Consider the following 13,531-nt stretch of genomic DNA (forward strand, 5'->3'; position numbering starts at 1 on the left):
GATAGAGCACAGGCCTGAAGTCGGAAGGTCATGGGCTCTAATCCCGGCTCCGCCGCTTGTCTGCTGTGTGACCCTGGGCCAGTCACTTCGCTTCCCTGTGCCTCAGTTACCTCACCTGTAAATCGGGGATTGAGACGGCGAGCCCCACCTGGGACAAGGGACTGGCTCCAACCCCATTTGCCTGTACCCACCCCAGCGCTTAGGACGGCGCCTGGAACGTAGTGAGCACTTAACAGATACCGTAATTATTAAAAGGAGTGGGGTGAACATCTGTTCAGCCCGTCCCTTTTGCTCTTCTGTTTCTCCGGTGCCCCTCCTGAGCAGACGCCTCCGCCACCGTCGGGTCCCCTCCCGCCATCTAGCCGGACCCTCCTAGATCCCACCGAAGACCATTTCTGGCGTTGGGGCGAGGGGGTTTGGGGGCCGTATTGGAAACCCCAAGGGTCTACCTCGTCTTCGATCGTCCCAGGACTCCAGTAGCAAACGTAGAAAGTCCAGACCCGACCGAAAGCCTCAGCCTGAAATTGCAGCTGTCACAGAGCGGAACGCCACTGCCCCAGAAGACGCCGGGCGGAGAAGGCACGAAAGCTAATGCAATGTTGGCTGGGCCCAGCTTCGCCCCTTTTCAGCGACTCTTCCATCACCCCTTTCCACGTCCCTCTCCCGCCAACCTCCGTGAGTGTTCCTCCCCTCTGCCGTGCCTCCCCCTTTCCATCGGCCCCGGGGGCCGCTCGTCTCCACCTGGTTTCCTCTGGAGAAATTTGGCAGCTGGGCCGGTCAGCAACCGGGCCATCAGATGCCTGTCTTCCCCATCTGACGCTCTCCCTCCTCCTCCTCTTCCCCTCCGAGACTAATCCCAGCCCTTCCAGTCCCTCTCTTGCCCGCTACTAGGAGTGGGGCCTATCAGAGGACCTATCCTGGCTCCATCACTTGCCTGCTGGGTGACCTCGGGCAAGTCACTTCACTTCACTTCCGTGTTTCAGTTTCCCTATCTGCAGAATGGGGAGCAACGTGGTGTAGCGGATAGAACCCGGGCCTGGGAGTCAGAGGGTCACGGTTCTGATGCCGGCTCTGCCCCTTAATAGTACTACTACTAATAATGATGTTGGCATTTGTTAAGCGCTTACTATGTGCCAAGCACTGCCCTAAGCACTGGGGAAGGTACCAGGTAATCAGGTTGTCCCACGTAGGGCCCGCAGTCTTTATCCCCATTTTACAGATGAGTTAACTGAAGCACGGAGAAGTTAAGGGGTTTGCCCAAGGTCACACAGCAGACAAGTGGCAGAGCTGGGATTAGAACCCATGACCTCTGACTCCCAAACCCATGCTCTTTCCACTAAGCCACGTTGCTTCTCTAGTAATAGTACTATTACTACTAATAACAATAATGTCGGTATTTGTTAAGCACTTACTATGTGCCAAGCTCTGTCCTAAGCACAGGGGTAGGTACAAGGTAATCGGGTTGTCCCACGTACGGCCCGCAGTCTTCATCCCCATTTTACAGACGAGGTAACTGAGGTCCAGAGAAGTGAAGTGACTTGTCCAAGGTCAAGTCGCAGCTGAGAAGTGGCTCAACCCGTGACCTCTGACTCCCAAGCCCGGCCTCTTGCCACCAAGCCACGCCGCTTCACACACTCGTCTGCTGTGTGACCTTGGGCAAGTCGCTTGGTTTCTCTGGACCTCAGTGACTTCATCTGTAAAATGGGGATTCAGACCGTGAGACCCACGCGGGACAGGGACCATATCCAACCCGATTTGCTTGTAACCACCCCAGCGCTTAGTACTGCGCCTGGCACACGGTAAGCACTTAAATACCACAGCGAATATTATTATTATTAATATTACTGTCAAGACCTGTTCTCTCTCCTACTTAGACCGTGACGCCCACTGTGTCTGGCCTGATCGTCTCACGACTACCCCAGCGCACGGTAGTAAATGGCCCATACTAAGCCCTTAAAAACTACAATTCGCTGTAATTATTATTACGAATAACGATGGCGATGATAATAACAGCTGGGGAGTTACATCCATGGGGCTCTGAGAGGAGGGGGATTGGGGACCAGGTCAGGAGAGGACAGGCGGGTCTCACCTCTAGCATTCAGGACCGGACAAAGCCTTTGTAGAAGTGTAGAAGCCCTGCCTACGGCCAAGGCGACCCCTAACTTCCCCACTGTCCTCGGGGAAGAGGAAGGAGAAGGTCGGTGTCCTGGGTCTTGGCGGATTGCGGCGGGCGGATATTCCCCAGCTGTTTACGGGACACCGTCAGGATCCCCTCCGAACAAAACCTCACCCTCTCCCCTGAACGTTCACCGATAGACAGCGATCGCTTCCGTCCCACGAAGGAATCGGAAATCTGCCTTTGACTCGGATTTCGGGCCGAGCTCGAAATCTCTCCCCGGGCTTAGTGTTCAAACCTGCCAGAAGAGGGACTGAAACACTGCAGATGATGTGAGACAGCTCAGTCGGAGGAGCCAGCAGGGGCTGGGTCCTGTGCCCAGACTGTGGGGGGAGTTTTGGGGTCTGCCCAGAGCGGCCCACCCGAGAGCAAGCAGCCGGGCTCCCAGGGAAGGGTGTCCGGATGTCGTGCAGGAGGAGGGTTGGTCACCTTTGTCTCCTCCCGATCCTCCCTTCTCTCTCCACTGACCTCTCTCCATCCCCCATCTTTTCCGCCCTTTGGACCCAGCCCCTGCTGGAGTCCTCCTAAAACTCATTTACACCAATTTATCCCAACGAGACTACTGATCGGCCCGGTACGTGTAGAAAATAAAACTCAGTGAAATCTGGTCTGGAAATCAATCATTTCTTTCCCTCTGGGCCATAATGAGAATGCTAATAACAAACTGTGGTGGTATTTGTTAAGCGCTTAACTAAGTGCCAAGGCACGAGGGAGAGAAAGATCAGATTAAATACGGCTGACTGGTTAATATGATTTAGAGGGATGGGAATTAATTGGGGCAGGTGTGATTTTAGGAGGGCTTGACTGTCGGGAGAGCTGTGGCCTCTAGGATCTGGGGAGCTAGGGGAACGGTGTGACTACGGAGGCAGGTGCCTTCATTCAGTAGTATTTATTGAGCGCTTACTACGTGCAGAGCACTGTGCTAAGCGCTTGGAATGTACAAATCGGTAACAGATAGAGACGGTCCCTGCCCTTGGACGGGCTCACGGTCTAATCGGGGGAGACGGACGGACGAGAACAATGGCGATAAGTAGAATCGAGGGGAAGAACATCTCATTAAAACAATAGCAAACAACAATAATGTTGGTATTTGTTAAGCGCTTACTATGTGCCGAGCACTGTTCTAAGCGCTGCGGGAGACACGGGGGAATCAGGTTGTCCCACGCGGGGCTCACGGTCTTAATCCCCATTTTACAGATGAGGTAACTGAGGCACCGAGAAGCCAAGTGACTTGCCCAAAGTCACACAGCTGACAAGTGGCGGGTGATGTACATCTCATTAACAAAATAAATAGGGCTAAGGGCAGTTAGGACAGTTGGAAGGTTATTTTGGAAGGAATGTGGAGAGGAATTTGGGGAGTAGCGGCGGGTCAAGAAGCGTGTAGCACAGACCGGAGTGGGGAAGAGATTGGACGCAGGGAGGCTGATACTACAGCGATATGAACTGATGGAAGCTCCTTGTGGGCAGAGAATGTGCCGACCAACTCTATCGCATTTTACTCCCTCTAGCATTTAATACAGTCCTCTGCACCCAATAAGCACTCAGTAAATGCCACCGATTCGTCGATTGAATAATAATAATAATAATAATAATAATGTGGGTATTTGTTAAGCGCTTACTATGTGCCGAGCACTGTTCTAAGCGCTGCGGTAGACACAGGGGAATCAGGTTGTCCCACGTGGGGCTCACGGTCTTCATCCCCATTTTACAGATGAGGCCCAGAGAAGTGAAGTGACTTGCCCAAAGTCACACAGCTGACAAGTGGCTTGGTCGATCAGACACAGCGCCTCTCCCACATGTGGCTCGCAGTCTAAAAGGGGAGGGAGAACATTTAATCTCCATTCCACAGATGAGGAAACTGAGGTCCAGAGCAACCGAGCCACTCGCCGAAGGTCACGCAGCAGGCAAGTTGCGGAGCTGGGATTTGAACCCAGGCCTCCTGACTCCCAGGCTTGCGCTCTTTCACCCGTTAGGTCGTGCCGCTTCCCTTCGACTAGCCCCATTTCACTACTCCTGAATCCAGGTTGCACCGAGGGAGGCTGGGTTCCTCTCATTCAATAGTATTTATTGAGCGCTTACTACGTGCGGAGCGCTGTACCAAGCGCTTGGAATGGACGGTTCGGCAATTCGGATAGAGACCGTCCCTGCCCGATGACGGGCCCTCAGTCTAAACGGGTGGGGGGGACAGACAGCAAAGCAAAACGGAACAAAACAAGACAACATCATCAAGATAAATAGAATCAAGGACATATATACCTCTTTAACAAAATAAATAGGGTGATCAATAATATATTCCAGTTACTTGTCGCCGTCATCTACCTCCCTCCCGGTCCCACCTCCGACTTCTTCAACCACCTTGACCCCTTTCTCACCTTCCTTCTCTCCTTCTCTCTGCCCACTCTGATCCTTGGAGACTTCAACATCCATACGGATGTACCCGACGACTCCTCTGCCGCCCGCCTGCTATCCCTCCTCGACTCTGCCGACCTCCTCCTCCACCATACCGCGCCCACTCACCGACTCGGTCACACCCTCGATCTTGTCATCTCCTACCGCTGCACTATCTCCTCACTCACCAACTCTGAAATCCCTCTCTCGGACCATAACCTTCTCACCTGCCTCATCTCTCACACTCCCTCCCCCTGCAAATCTTCGCTACTGCCCCACAGAGACCTCCGCTCTCTCGATCCCATCCGTCTTTCCAATAGCATCTCGCCTCACCTTGCCGCCCTGTCCTCTCTTCCCACTCTCGACGATCAGGTCTCCGCTCTCAACTCCACCCTCACTACTCATCTCGACTCTCTCGCCCCCCTTTCCCTCCGCCGCTCTCGCGCCACTAACCCACAGCCCTGGATCACCTCCTCCGTCCTCCTCCTACGCTCTTATGCTCGAGCTGCTGAGTGCCGCTGGCGAAAGTCCAAGCACCGAGCCGACCTCACACACTTCAAATTTATCCTTTCCTGCCTTAACTCTGCCCTCTCCTCCGCCAGGCAAAGCTTCTTCTCCTCCCTCATCGACACCCATGCCCGTCACCCCCGCCGATTGTTCCGGACCTTTAACTCTCTCCTTAGGCCCCCTGTTCCTCCCCCTCCCCCATCTCTCACCCCTAATGATCTGGCCACCTATTTCCTCACGAAAATCAACACGATCAGGTCTGAGCTCCCCAAAGTCACCCCTCCGCCTCTCCCCTCCCCCCCAACGACCCCCTCCCCTACTTTCCCATCCTTCCCTGCAGTATCCTCAGAGGAGATCTCCTCCCTCCTCGCGAGTGCCACCCCCTCCACCTGCGCCTCGGACCCCATTCCCTCTCACCTTCTTAAAACCATCGCCCCTGCCCTCCTCCCTTCCTTAACTTCTATTTTTAACCACTCAATCTCCAAGGGCTCCTTCCCCTCTGCCTTCAAAACACGCCCACGTCTCCCCCATCCTAAAAAAAACCCGCTCTTGACCCCACTTCCCCCTCCAGTTATCGTCCTATCTCCCTACTACCCTTCCTTTCCAAAATCTTAGAACGAGTCGTCTACAATCGATGCCTAGAATTCCTTAACTCCCATTCTCTCCTAGACCCCCTCCAATCTGGCTTCCGTCCCCTCCACTCTACCGAGACTGCTCTCTCTAAGGTCACCCGTGACCTCCTTCTTGCCAAATCCAATGGCTCCTACTCCATTCTGATCCTCCTTGACCTCTCTGCTGCCTTTGACACTGTCGACCATCCCCTCCTCCTCCGTACCTTATCTCACCTTGGCTTCACGGACTCTGTCCTCTCCCGGTTCTCCTCTTACCTCTCTGGCCGATCATTCTCGGTCTCCTACGCTGGAGCCTCCTCCCCCTCCCATCCTTTAACTGTTGGAGTTCCTCAAGGGTCAGTTCTTGGCCCTCTTCTGTTCTCCATTTACACTCACTCCCTCGGTGAACTCATCCGCTCTCACGGCTTTGACTACCATCTCTACGCAGATGACACGCAGATCTACATCTCCGCCCCTGTCCTCTCCCCCTCCCTTCAGGCTCGCATCTCCTCCTGCCTCCGGGACGTCTCCACCTGGATGTCTGCCCGCCACCTAAAACTCAACATGAGCAAGACTGAGCTCCTCATCTTCCCTCCCAAGCCCGGTCCGCTCCCAGACTTCTCCATCACCGTGGATGGCACGACCATCCTTCCCGTCCCGCAGGCCCGCAATCTCGGTGTCATCCTTGACTCGTCCCTCTCGTTCACCCCACACATCCTATCCGTTACCGAGACCTGCCGGTTTCACCTCTACAATATCGCCAAGATCCGCCCTTTCCTCTCCACCCAAACGGCTACCTTACTATTACGGGCTCTCGTTATATCCCGGCTAGACTACTGTGTCAGCCTTCTCTCTGACCTCCCTTCCTCCTCTCTCGCCCCGCTCCGGTCTATTCTTCACTCCGCTGCCCGGCTCATCTTCCCGCAGGAACGATCTGGGCATGTCACTCCCCTTCTTAAACAACTCCAGTGGTTGCCTATCGACCTCCGCTCCAAACAAAAACTCCTCACTCTAGGCTTCAAGGCTCTCCATCACCTTGCCCCTTCCTACCTCTCCTCCCTTCTCTCTTTCTACCGCCCACCCCGCACGCTCCGCTCCTCCGCCGCCCACCTCCTCGCCGTCCCTCGGTCTCGCCTATCCCGCCGTCGACCCCCGGGTCACGTCCTCCCGCAGGTCCCGGAACGCCCTCCCTCCTCACCTCCGCCAAAACTGATTCTCTTTCCCTCTTCAAAACCTTACTTAAAAATCACCTCCTCCAAGAGGCCTTCCCAGACTGAGCTCCTCTTCCCCCTCTACTCCCTCTGCCATCCCCCCTTTACCTCTCCGCAGCTAAAGCCTCATTTTCCCCTTTTCCCTCTGCTCCTCCACCTCTCCCTTCCCATCCCCACAGCACTGTACCCGTCCGCTCAACTGTATATATTTTCGTTACCCTATTTATTTTGTTAATGAATTGTACATCGCCTTGATTCTATTTAGTTGCCATCGGTTTTTACGAGATGTTCTTCCCCTTGACGCTGTTTAGTGCCATTGTTCTTGTCTGTCCGTCTCCCCCGATTAGACTGTAAGCCCGTCAAACGGCAGGGACTGTCTCTATCTGTTGCCGACTTGTTCATCCCAAGCGCTTAGTACAGTGCTCTGCACATAGTAAGCGCTCAATAAATACTATTGAATGAATGAATGAATGAATATATTCAAATGAGCACAGTGCCGAGGGGAGGGGAAGGGGGTAGAGCAGAGACCCTGGCCTCTCCTTCTTCCCCGCCAGAATATCTGGAATTCACGACCACCGCACCCCATTCTTTAGCAATCCCGGGGGCAGCGTGGAAACCAACGGCTCTGGTAGAATTCTCCCCCATTTTCCCGCCCTGAGAGCCTTTCTAAACAAAATGCGGCTGGTGGAGGGGATTCAGTCATCCAATTTAAAAAACAGGCTTTCGGGTCTGATCGGTTTCTACTCACTCAATAGTAGTTATTGAGCGCTTACTATGTGCAGAGCGCTGCACTAAGAATAATAATAATATTGGTATTTGTTGAGCGCTCGCCATGTGCAAAGCACCGTTCTAAGCGCTGGGGGGCTACAGGGTGATCGGGTTGTCCCACGTGGGGCTCCCAGCCTTCAGCCCCATTTTCCAGATGAGGTCACTGAGGCCCAGAGAAGTGAAGTGACTTGCCTACAGTCACGCAGCTGAGCGCTTGGAATGTACAATTGGGCAACAGTTTCTACCCCAGAACGCCGGAGAGTGTGGAAGGGGGTTTCTAGCATTTCCCACTGGGATGTAAGTTCCTGGAGGGCAGAGATCGCGCCCTCCCCCCGAGTCCAGTGCTCTGCAAACAGTAAGCGCTCAATAAATACCACGGACCGTTTGGCTGATTCAAAAGGTGTCCTGGTCCTAAATGGGGAGCGAGCTCTTCTCCCTTGGAACACCCCCGGCAGAGGAGCGTGGCTCAGTGGAAAGAGCCCGGGCCTGGGAGTCAGAGGCCATGGGTTCTAATCCCGGCTCCGCCGCTTGTCAGCTGTGTGACCTTGGGCAAGTCATTTCACTTCCTCTGGGCCTCAGTGACCTCATCTGGAAAATGGGGACGAAGACCGTGAGCTCCACGTGGGACAACCTGATCACCTTGATCACCTTGTATGCCCGCCAGCACTTAGAACAGTGCTCGGCATCTAGTAAGCGCTTAACAAATGCCATTATTACTAGTACCGCTATTACCCCAGCTCTTAGAACAGTGCTCGGCACCTAGTAAGCCCTTAACAGATGCCATTTTTGGTATTACTATCATCGCCCCAGCGCTTACAACGGTGCTTGGCACCTAGTAAGCACTTAACAGCGTGGCTCAGTGCAAAGAGCCCGGGCTTTGGAGTCAGAGGTCACGGGTTCAAATCCCAGCTCGGCCACTTGTCAGCTGTGTGACTTTGGGCAAGTCACTTCACTTCTCGGTGCCTCAGTGACCTCATCTGTAAAATGAGGATTAAGACTGTGAGCCCCACGTGGGACAACCTGAATACCCTGTATCTCCCCCGGCGCTTAGAACGGGGCTCGGCACCTAGTAAGCGCTTAACAAATACCAACGTTATTATTATTAACAAATGCCATTATTATTAGCACCATTATCACCCCAGCGCTTAGAACAGTGCTCGACACCTAGTAAGTGCTTAACAAATGTCATTATTATTATTACCATTATCACCCCAGCCCTTAGAACAGTGCTCGGCACCTACTAAGCCTTTAACAAGTGCCATTATTGGCATTACTATTATCACCCCAGCAATTACAACAGTGTTCGGCACCTAGTAAGCGCTTAACAGATGCCATTATTATTATCACTAATATCACCCCAGCGCTTAGAACAGTGCTCGGCACCTAGTAAGCGCTTAACAGATGCCATTATTATTATTACCATTATCCCCCCAGCGCTTAGAACAGTGCTCGGCACCTAGTAAGCCCTTAACAGATGCCATTATTATTAGTACCATTATCCCCCCAGCGCTTAGAACAGTGCTCGGCACCTAGTAAGCCCTTAACAGATGCCATTATTATTAGTACCATTATCCCCCCAGCGCTTCGAACAGTGCTCGGCACCTAGTAAGCCCCTAACAGATGCCATTATTATTAGTACCATTATCACCCCAGCGCTTGAAGGATCGGTGCTCGGCACCAACGTTATTAGAAGGGATTCCTCTCCCCCTGCTCCGAGGGAAGGATCGTCCCCGTGGCCCTCGTTTTAACCTTTCGCCCTGGGCCTCAAAACGCCTCCGAGGCCGGGGCCGGGGCAGGAGGTGTCGCACAGTGTCCTTCGCGCAGAGGACTTGTCGGGTGGGAGGGGAGAGGGCCCCGGGGCACTCACCAGGAGAGGGCCGTCACCGCCAGCCTCTTGGCTTTGTCGTACTGGAACTTCCACAAGGGCAGCAGAGTGCCCTCCTGGTCCCGGTACTCGTCGGCCGCATCCTCGAAATACTTGAAATCTAAAACGGCACAGCAGGATTCACTCACTCAACGGGATTTCTTGAGCGCTTACTACGTGCAGAGCACCGGACCGGGCGCTTGGGAGCGGGCAGTTCGGCCACGGATAGAATAGGATGAAAGCGTGAATGACCGAGAAAGAATAACGCCGCTAAAAATCGAGAAGCGGCATGGCCTACTGGAAAGAGCACAGAGGGTCGGGGGACCCAGGCTCTAGTCCCGAGGACCTCGCTGACCGGGGGCCCCTCAGGAGAAGAGCGATGGGATCCCCTGGCTTTCTGATCTAGTCTCGGAGCTCATGTCGTTCTTTTTTTAATGGTACCGTTGTGGGGTAGCGTGGCCCAGTGTGGAGAGAGCCCGGGCTCGGGAGGGGGGGTCACATCCCGGCTCCGCCACCTGTCGGCTGGGTGACTTGTCTGCCGGGCCTCGGTGACCTCATCTGGAAAATGGGGATGAAGACTCTGAGCCCCACGTGGGACAACTCGATGACCTTGTATCTACTCCAGCGCTTGGCACAAAGTAAGCGCTTAACAAATACCATCATCATCATCCCAGCTCTGCCACTTGTCAGCTGTGCGACTGTGGGCAAGTCGCTTCACTTCTCTGTGCCTCAGTTACCTCATCTGTAAAACGGGGATGAAGACGGTGAGCCCCACGTGGGACAACCTGATTCCCCAGTGTCTACCCCAGCGCTTAGAACAGTGCTCTGCACGTAGTAAGCGCTTAACAAATACCAACATTATTATTAAGCGCAGAGCACTGGACTAGGCACTTGGCAGGATACAACACAACGGAATTGACGGGCACGTTCCCCGTTAATAATGTTGGTATTTGTTAAGCGCTTACTGTGTGCAGAGCACTGTTCTAAGCGCTGGGGTAGATACAGGGTCATCAGATTGTCCCGCGTGAGGCTCACAGTTAATCCCCATTTTACAGATGAGGTCACTGAGGCACAGAGAAGTGAAGCGACTTGCCCACAGTCACACAGCTGAGAGGTGGCAGAGCCGGGAGTCGAACCCATGACCTCTGACTCCGAAGCCCAGGCTCTTTCCACTGAGCCTCGCTGCTTCTCCGTTAAGTGCTTACTAAGTGCCAGGCCCTGTTCTAAGCACTGGGGTAGATGCAAGATAATCAGGTTGGCCCATATCTTCTTTCATTCTTGTATTCCCAAGCACTTTTTCAGTGCTATTTGTTAAGCACTCACTACGTGCTAGGCACCGCACTGAGGGCTGAGGTAAGCATAAGACGGATAGGCTGGACCCCGTTCCTGTCCCGCGTGAGGATCACGGTCTTAATCCCCATTTTACAGATGAGGCCCAGAGGAGTTGAGTGACCCGCTCAAAGTCACGCAGCCGACGAGTGGCGGAGCCAGGATCAGAACCCACGTCTAATTCGGGTTCGTCGGGGCTCTTCCCACTAGACCACACCGCTTCTCCACCGCGCGCGCCTCTCGACTGGCCCGGGGCTTCTCCTGTTGGAGACGCACGGGCTGACTTGGAGATTCGGGGCGGGTTTCCGAATTAGGGAACATTGAGTTAGAGCCTCCCCACTACCTCAGCGGACAAGACAGCAGTAGCGTCAGCCCCCGCCCCCGACTTCCCTGCCTCCCTGCTCCACCTGCGTTCTACAGTTCTCCCCAAAGCCGCGTGGGCAGAGATTCATCAGGAGCCCCCTTTTCCCTGCCCGTTCCCCAGTCTGGAGATGCCGCCCTCCCCCTGCTCAGCCTCGCCCACGTCGGGCCGGTCCAGCCGGATGATTCGCTCGCGGGACCCTGAAGCAGGAGGCGGCCCAAGTCGCAACTCGGCTTCCGCCACACCTCGGTAGGGGCGGCTGCTCCCGCTCATTCGGGCCGTAGTTAGGCCCAGCCGGACCCAGGGGTCGGTTCCCCAGGCCCACGGGGGACTCGGACATTTCGCGTCGGCCTTTAGTTCCCCGTGAGCCGCTGGAACCCCTCTCCGCCCCCCGCCCGCCCCCACATACCTATACACGCACACGATAATAATGCTGGCATTTGTTAAGCGCTTACTATGCGCAGAGCACTGCACACCTCACTCCCCGCAGGCAGGAAAATCACCGTCCAAACGCCTCGGGGCCTGGCCGTGAAGCAGCACGGCCTAGTGGAAACTGGCAGTCGGAAGATCTTAGGGCCCAGTCTCGGCTCCGCCGCCGGTGCGCGGTGAGACCTTGGGCGAGTCGCTTAATTTCTCTGGGCCTCAGTTCCCTCATCCGTAAAACGGGAATTAAGAGTGTGAGCCCCACATGGGGCAGGGACCGCGTCCAACCTTATTAACTTTTCTCTCCCAGGGGCTCAGTACAGTCCTCGGCGCCCAGGAAGTGGTGGATAAATACGGCTGTTTGGATGAATGGACGTGTGAGCCGATTTCCCGAGAACGGCGGTGCTTTTTCAGTTCCCATCTTTAACAGGGCGAAGCGGGGTCCCTAACCAGAGGTAAACATTAAAACCGTTTCTAACTGGAAGTCGGGCCCAGCCCCTGGAGGTTGGGGGCTGGGGGGAGGGCGGAGAGGGGAGAAGGGCAGAGTGGGAGAGGCCTGGGAGTCACCGTGCTGCCAGGGGAAGGGCCCGGATTGCCCCGGCGGTTTTCCGGTCTGGGCTAGGGGAGGCATCCTCCAGGGAGAGGGCAAGAAGTGGAGTGGCCACCTGTCAGGGAAGATGAGGCGGACGGGGGTGGGGTGAATATTGAAGGTGAAGGGAACTGTGGCTGCTGGAACCTAATGGCGGCAAGGGCTGGAGGTGGGACCGGAGCGGCAGGCGTTCCCCAGCTGGGTCTCGCGCGAGTGGGGGGGCCACGGAGGCCCACGTGGACAGGAGGTCCACCACAGCAGCAGAACGATCTTCTTACCGGAAGCCATTCTGGGACCTCTTCTCTCACCGCAGCCAAGTTCCAGTCCATTCCCCCCCCCCCCCCCGCCTTGGCCGAATTACACTTTTTCTGAGAAAAACCCGACATCTTAAATGAAGGTAATTTTTCTAAAAGTTTAAGCGTTCCATTGATACTGATTTTCTCTTCAATGAAGACAGATCACGGATGCGGAAATTAGTTCCGAGCCCTCTGGGGAGGGGTGGCGAGAGGAGGAACGGGCTTTGAGGAATCAGGGTGCCGAGAGTCACTGATTCATTAACGGTCGCTTTTAAAAATTGCGGTTCCGAAAATCGTGCAAGGTCATCATTCGGTCTAAATGACAGACGGGGGCTCTTTCCGACACCTTCCCTGGCAGTCCTGGCCTGTGCCGGCCTAAAGATGAGCGATGAATGCCCAGGTATCACGGACTGGTCTCGGGTGGGAAAAAATAATAAGCAATCTGCTAAGCGAGGGGAGCGTGATCGGGAATCGATAGACCGCCAACTCTGCCTGTGAGCTGGCCGTAACAGACAGATCTCGGGGCGAAGTCAGCCACTCATTTCTCAACTGGCTCTTCGGGCCCCAGGTATGATTATTAGGAAGCCCTGCCCCGGCCACCCTACCGTGAGTGATGTCATCGAACATGTTCTGATTGACCATCCGTTCTACTATTTTGGCCGCCTGGTTCACCTTGGTTATATCTTCAGTCTGCGAGGGGAAAGTAAAAACAGAGATCGGTCACCACGTCGGCATTCTACAGCTCCAGAGAGAGGTAAACACTCTGTCTGTTCCCCGGAGGCCCCGGAGTTTTGGAGCCCTGGGCCCTGTTGACTGAACCAGAATTGACAAGACGATAATAATAATAATAATAACGATGGTACCTGTTAAGCACTTACTACGTCCCAGGCACTGTTCTGAGCCCGGGGATGGAAACAGAGTAATCAGGTTGGACGCAGTCCCCGTCCCACATGGGGCTCATAATCTCAATCCCCGTTTTCCAGATGAGGTAACCGAGGCCCAGAGAAG

The 13,531-nt window shown here is 54.7% G+C and overlaps 1 protein-coding gene across 1 annotated transcript in view; it reads right to left on the bottom strand.

Annotated features, from left to right (window-relative positions):
* The window catches only part of DNAI1 (dynein axonemal intermediate chain 1), a 187,565-nt gene that overhangs the window by 135,827 nt on the left and 38,207 nt on the right, over positions 1–13,531 (bottom strand). Inside the window, exons 10-11 of the mRNA XM_029060226.2 lie at positions 13,129–13,213; positions 9,529–9,646 (exon numbers count right to left, since the gene is read on the bottom strand). Coding sequence (XP_028916059.1) covers positions 9,529–9,646; positions 13,129–13,213 — 203 coding nt within the window. The remainder of the gene's footprint in view (positions 1–9,528; positions 9,647–13,128; positions 13,214–13,531) is intronic.

Source organism: Ornithorhynchus anatinus, chromosome 3 (assembly GCF_004115215.2).
Source record: "Ornithorhynchus anatinus isolate Pmale09 chromosome 3, mOrnAna1.pri.v4, whole genome shotgun sequence".
Taxonomy (NCBI): Eukaryota; Metazoa; Chordata; class Mammalia; order Monotremata; family Ornithorhynchidae; genus Ornithorhynchus; species Ornithorhynchus anatinus.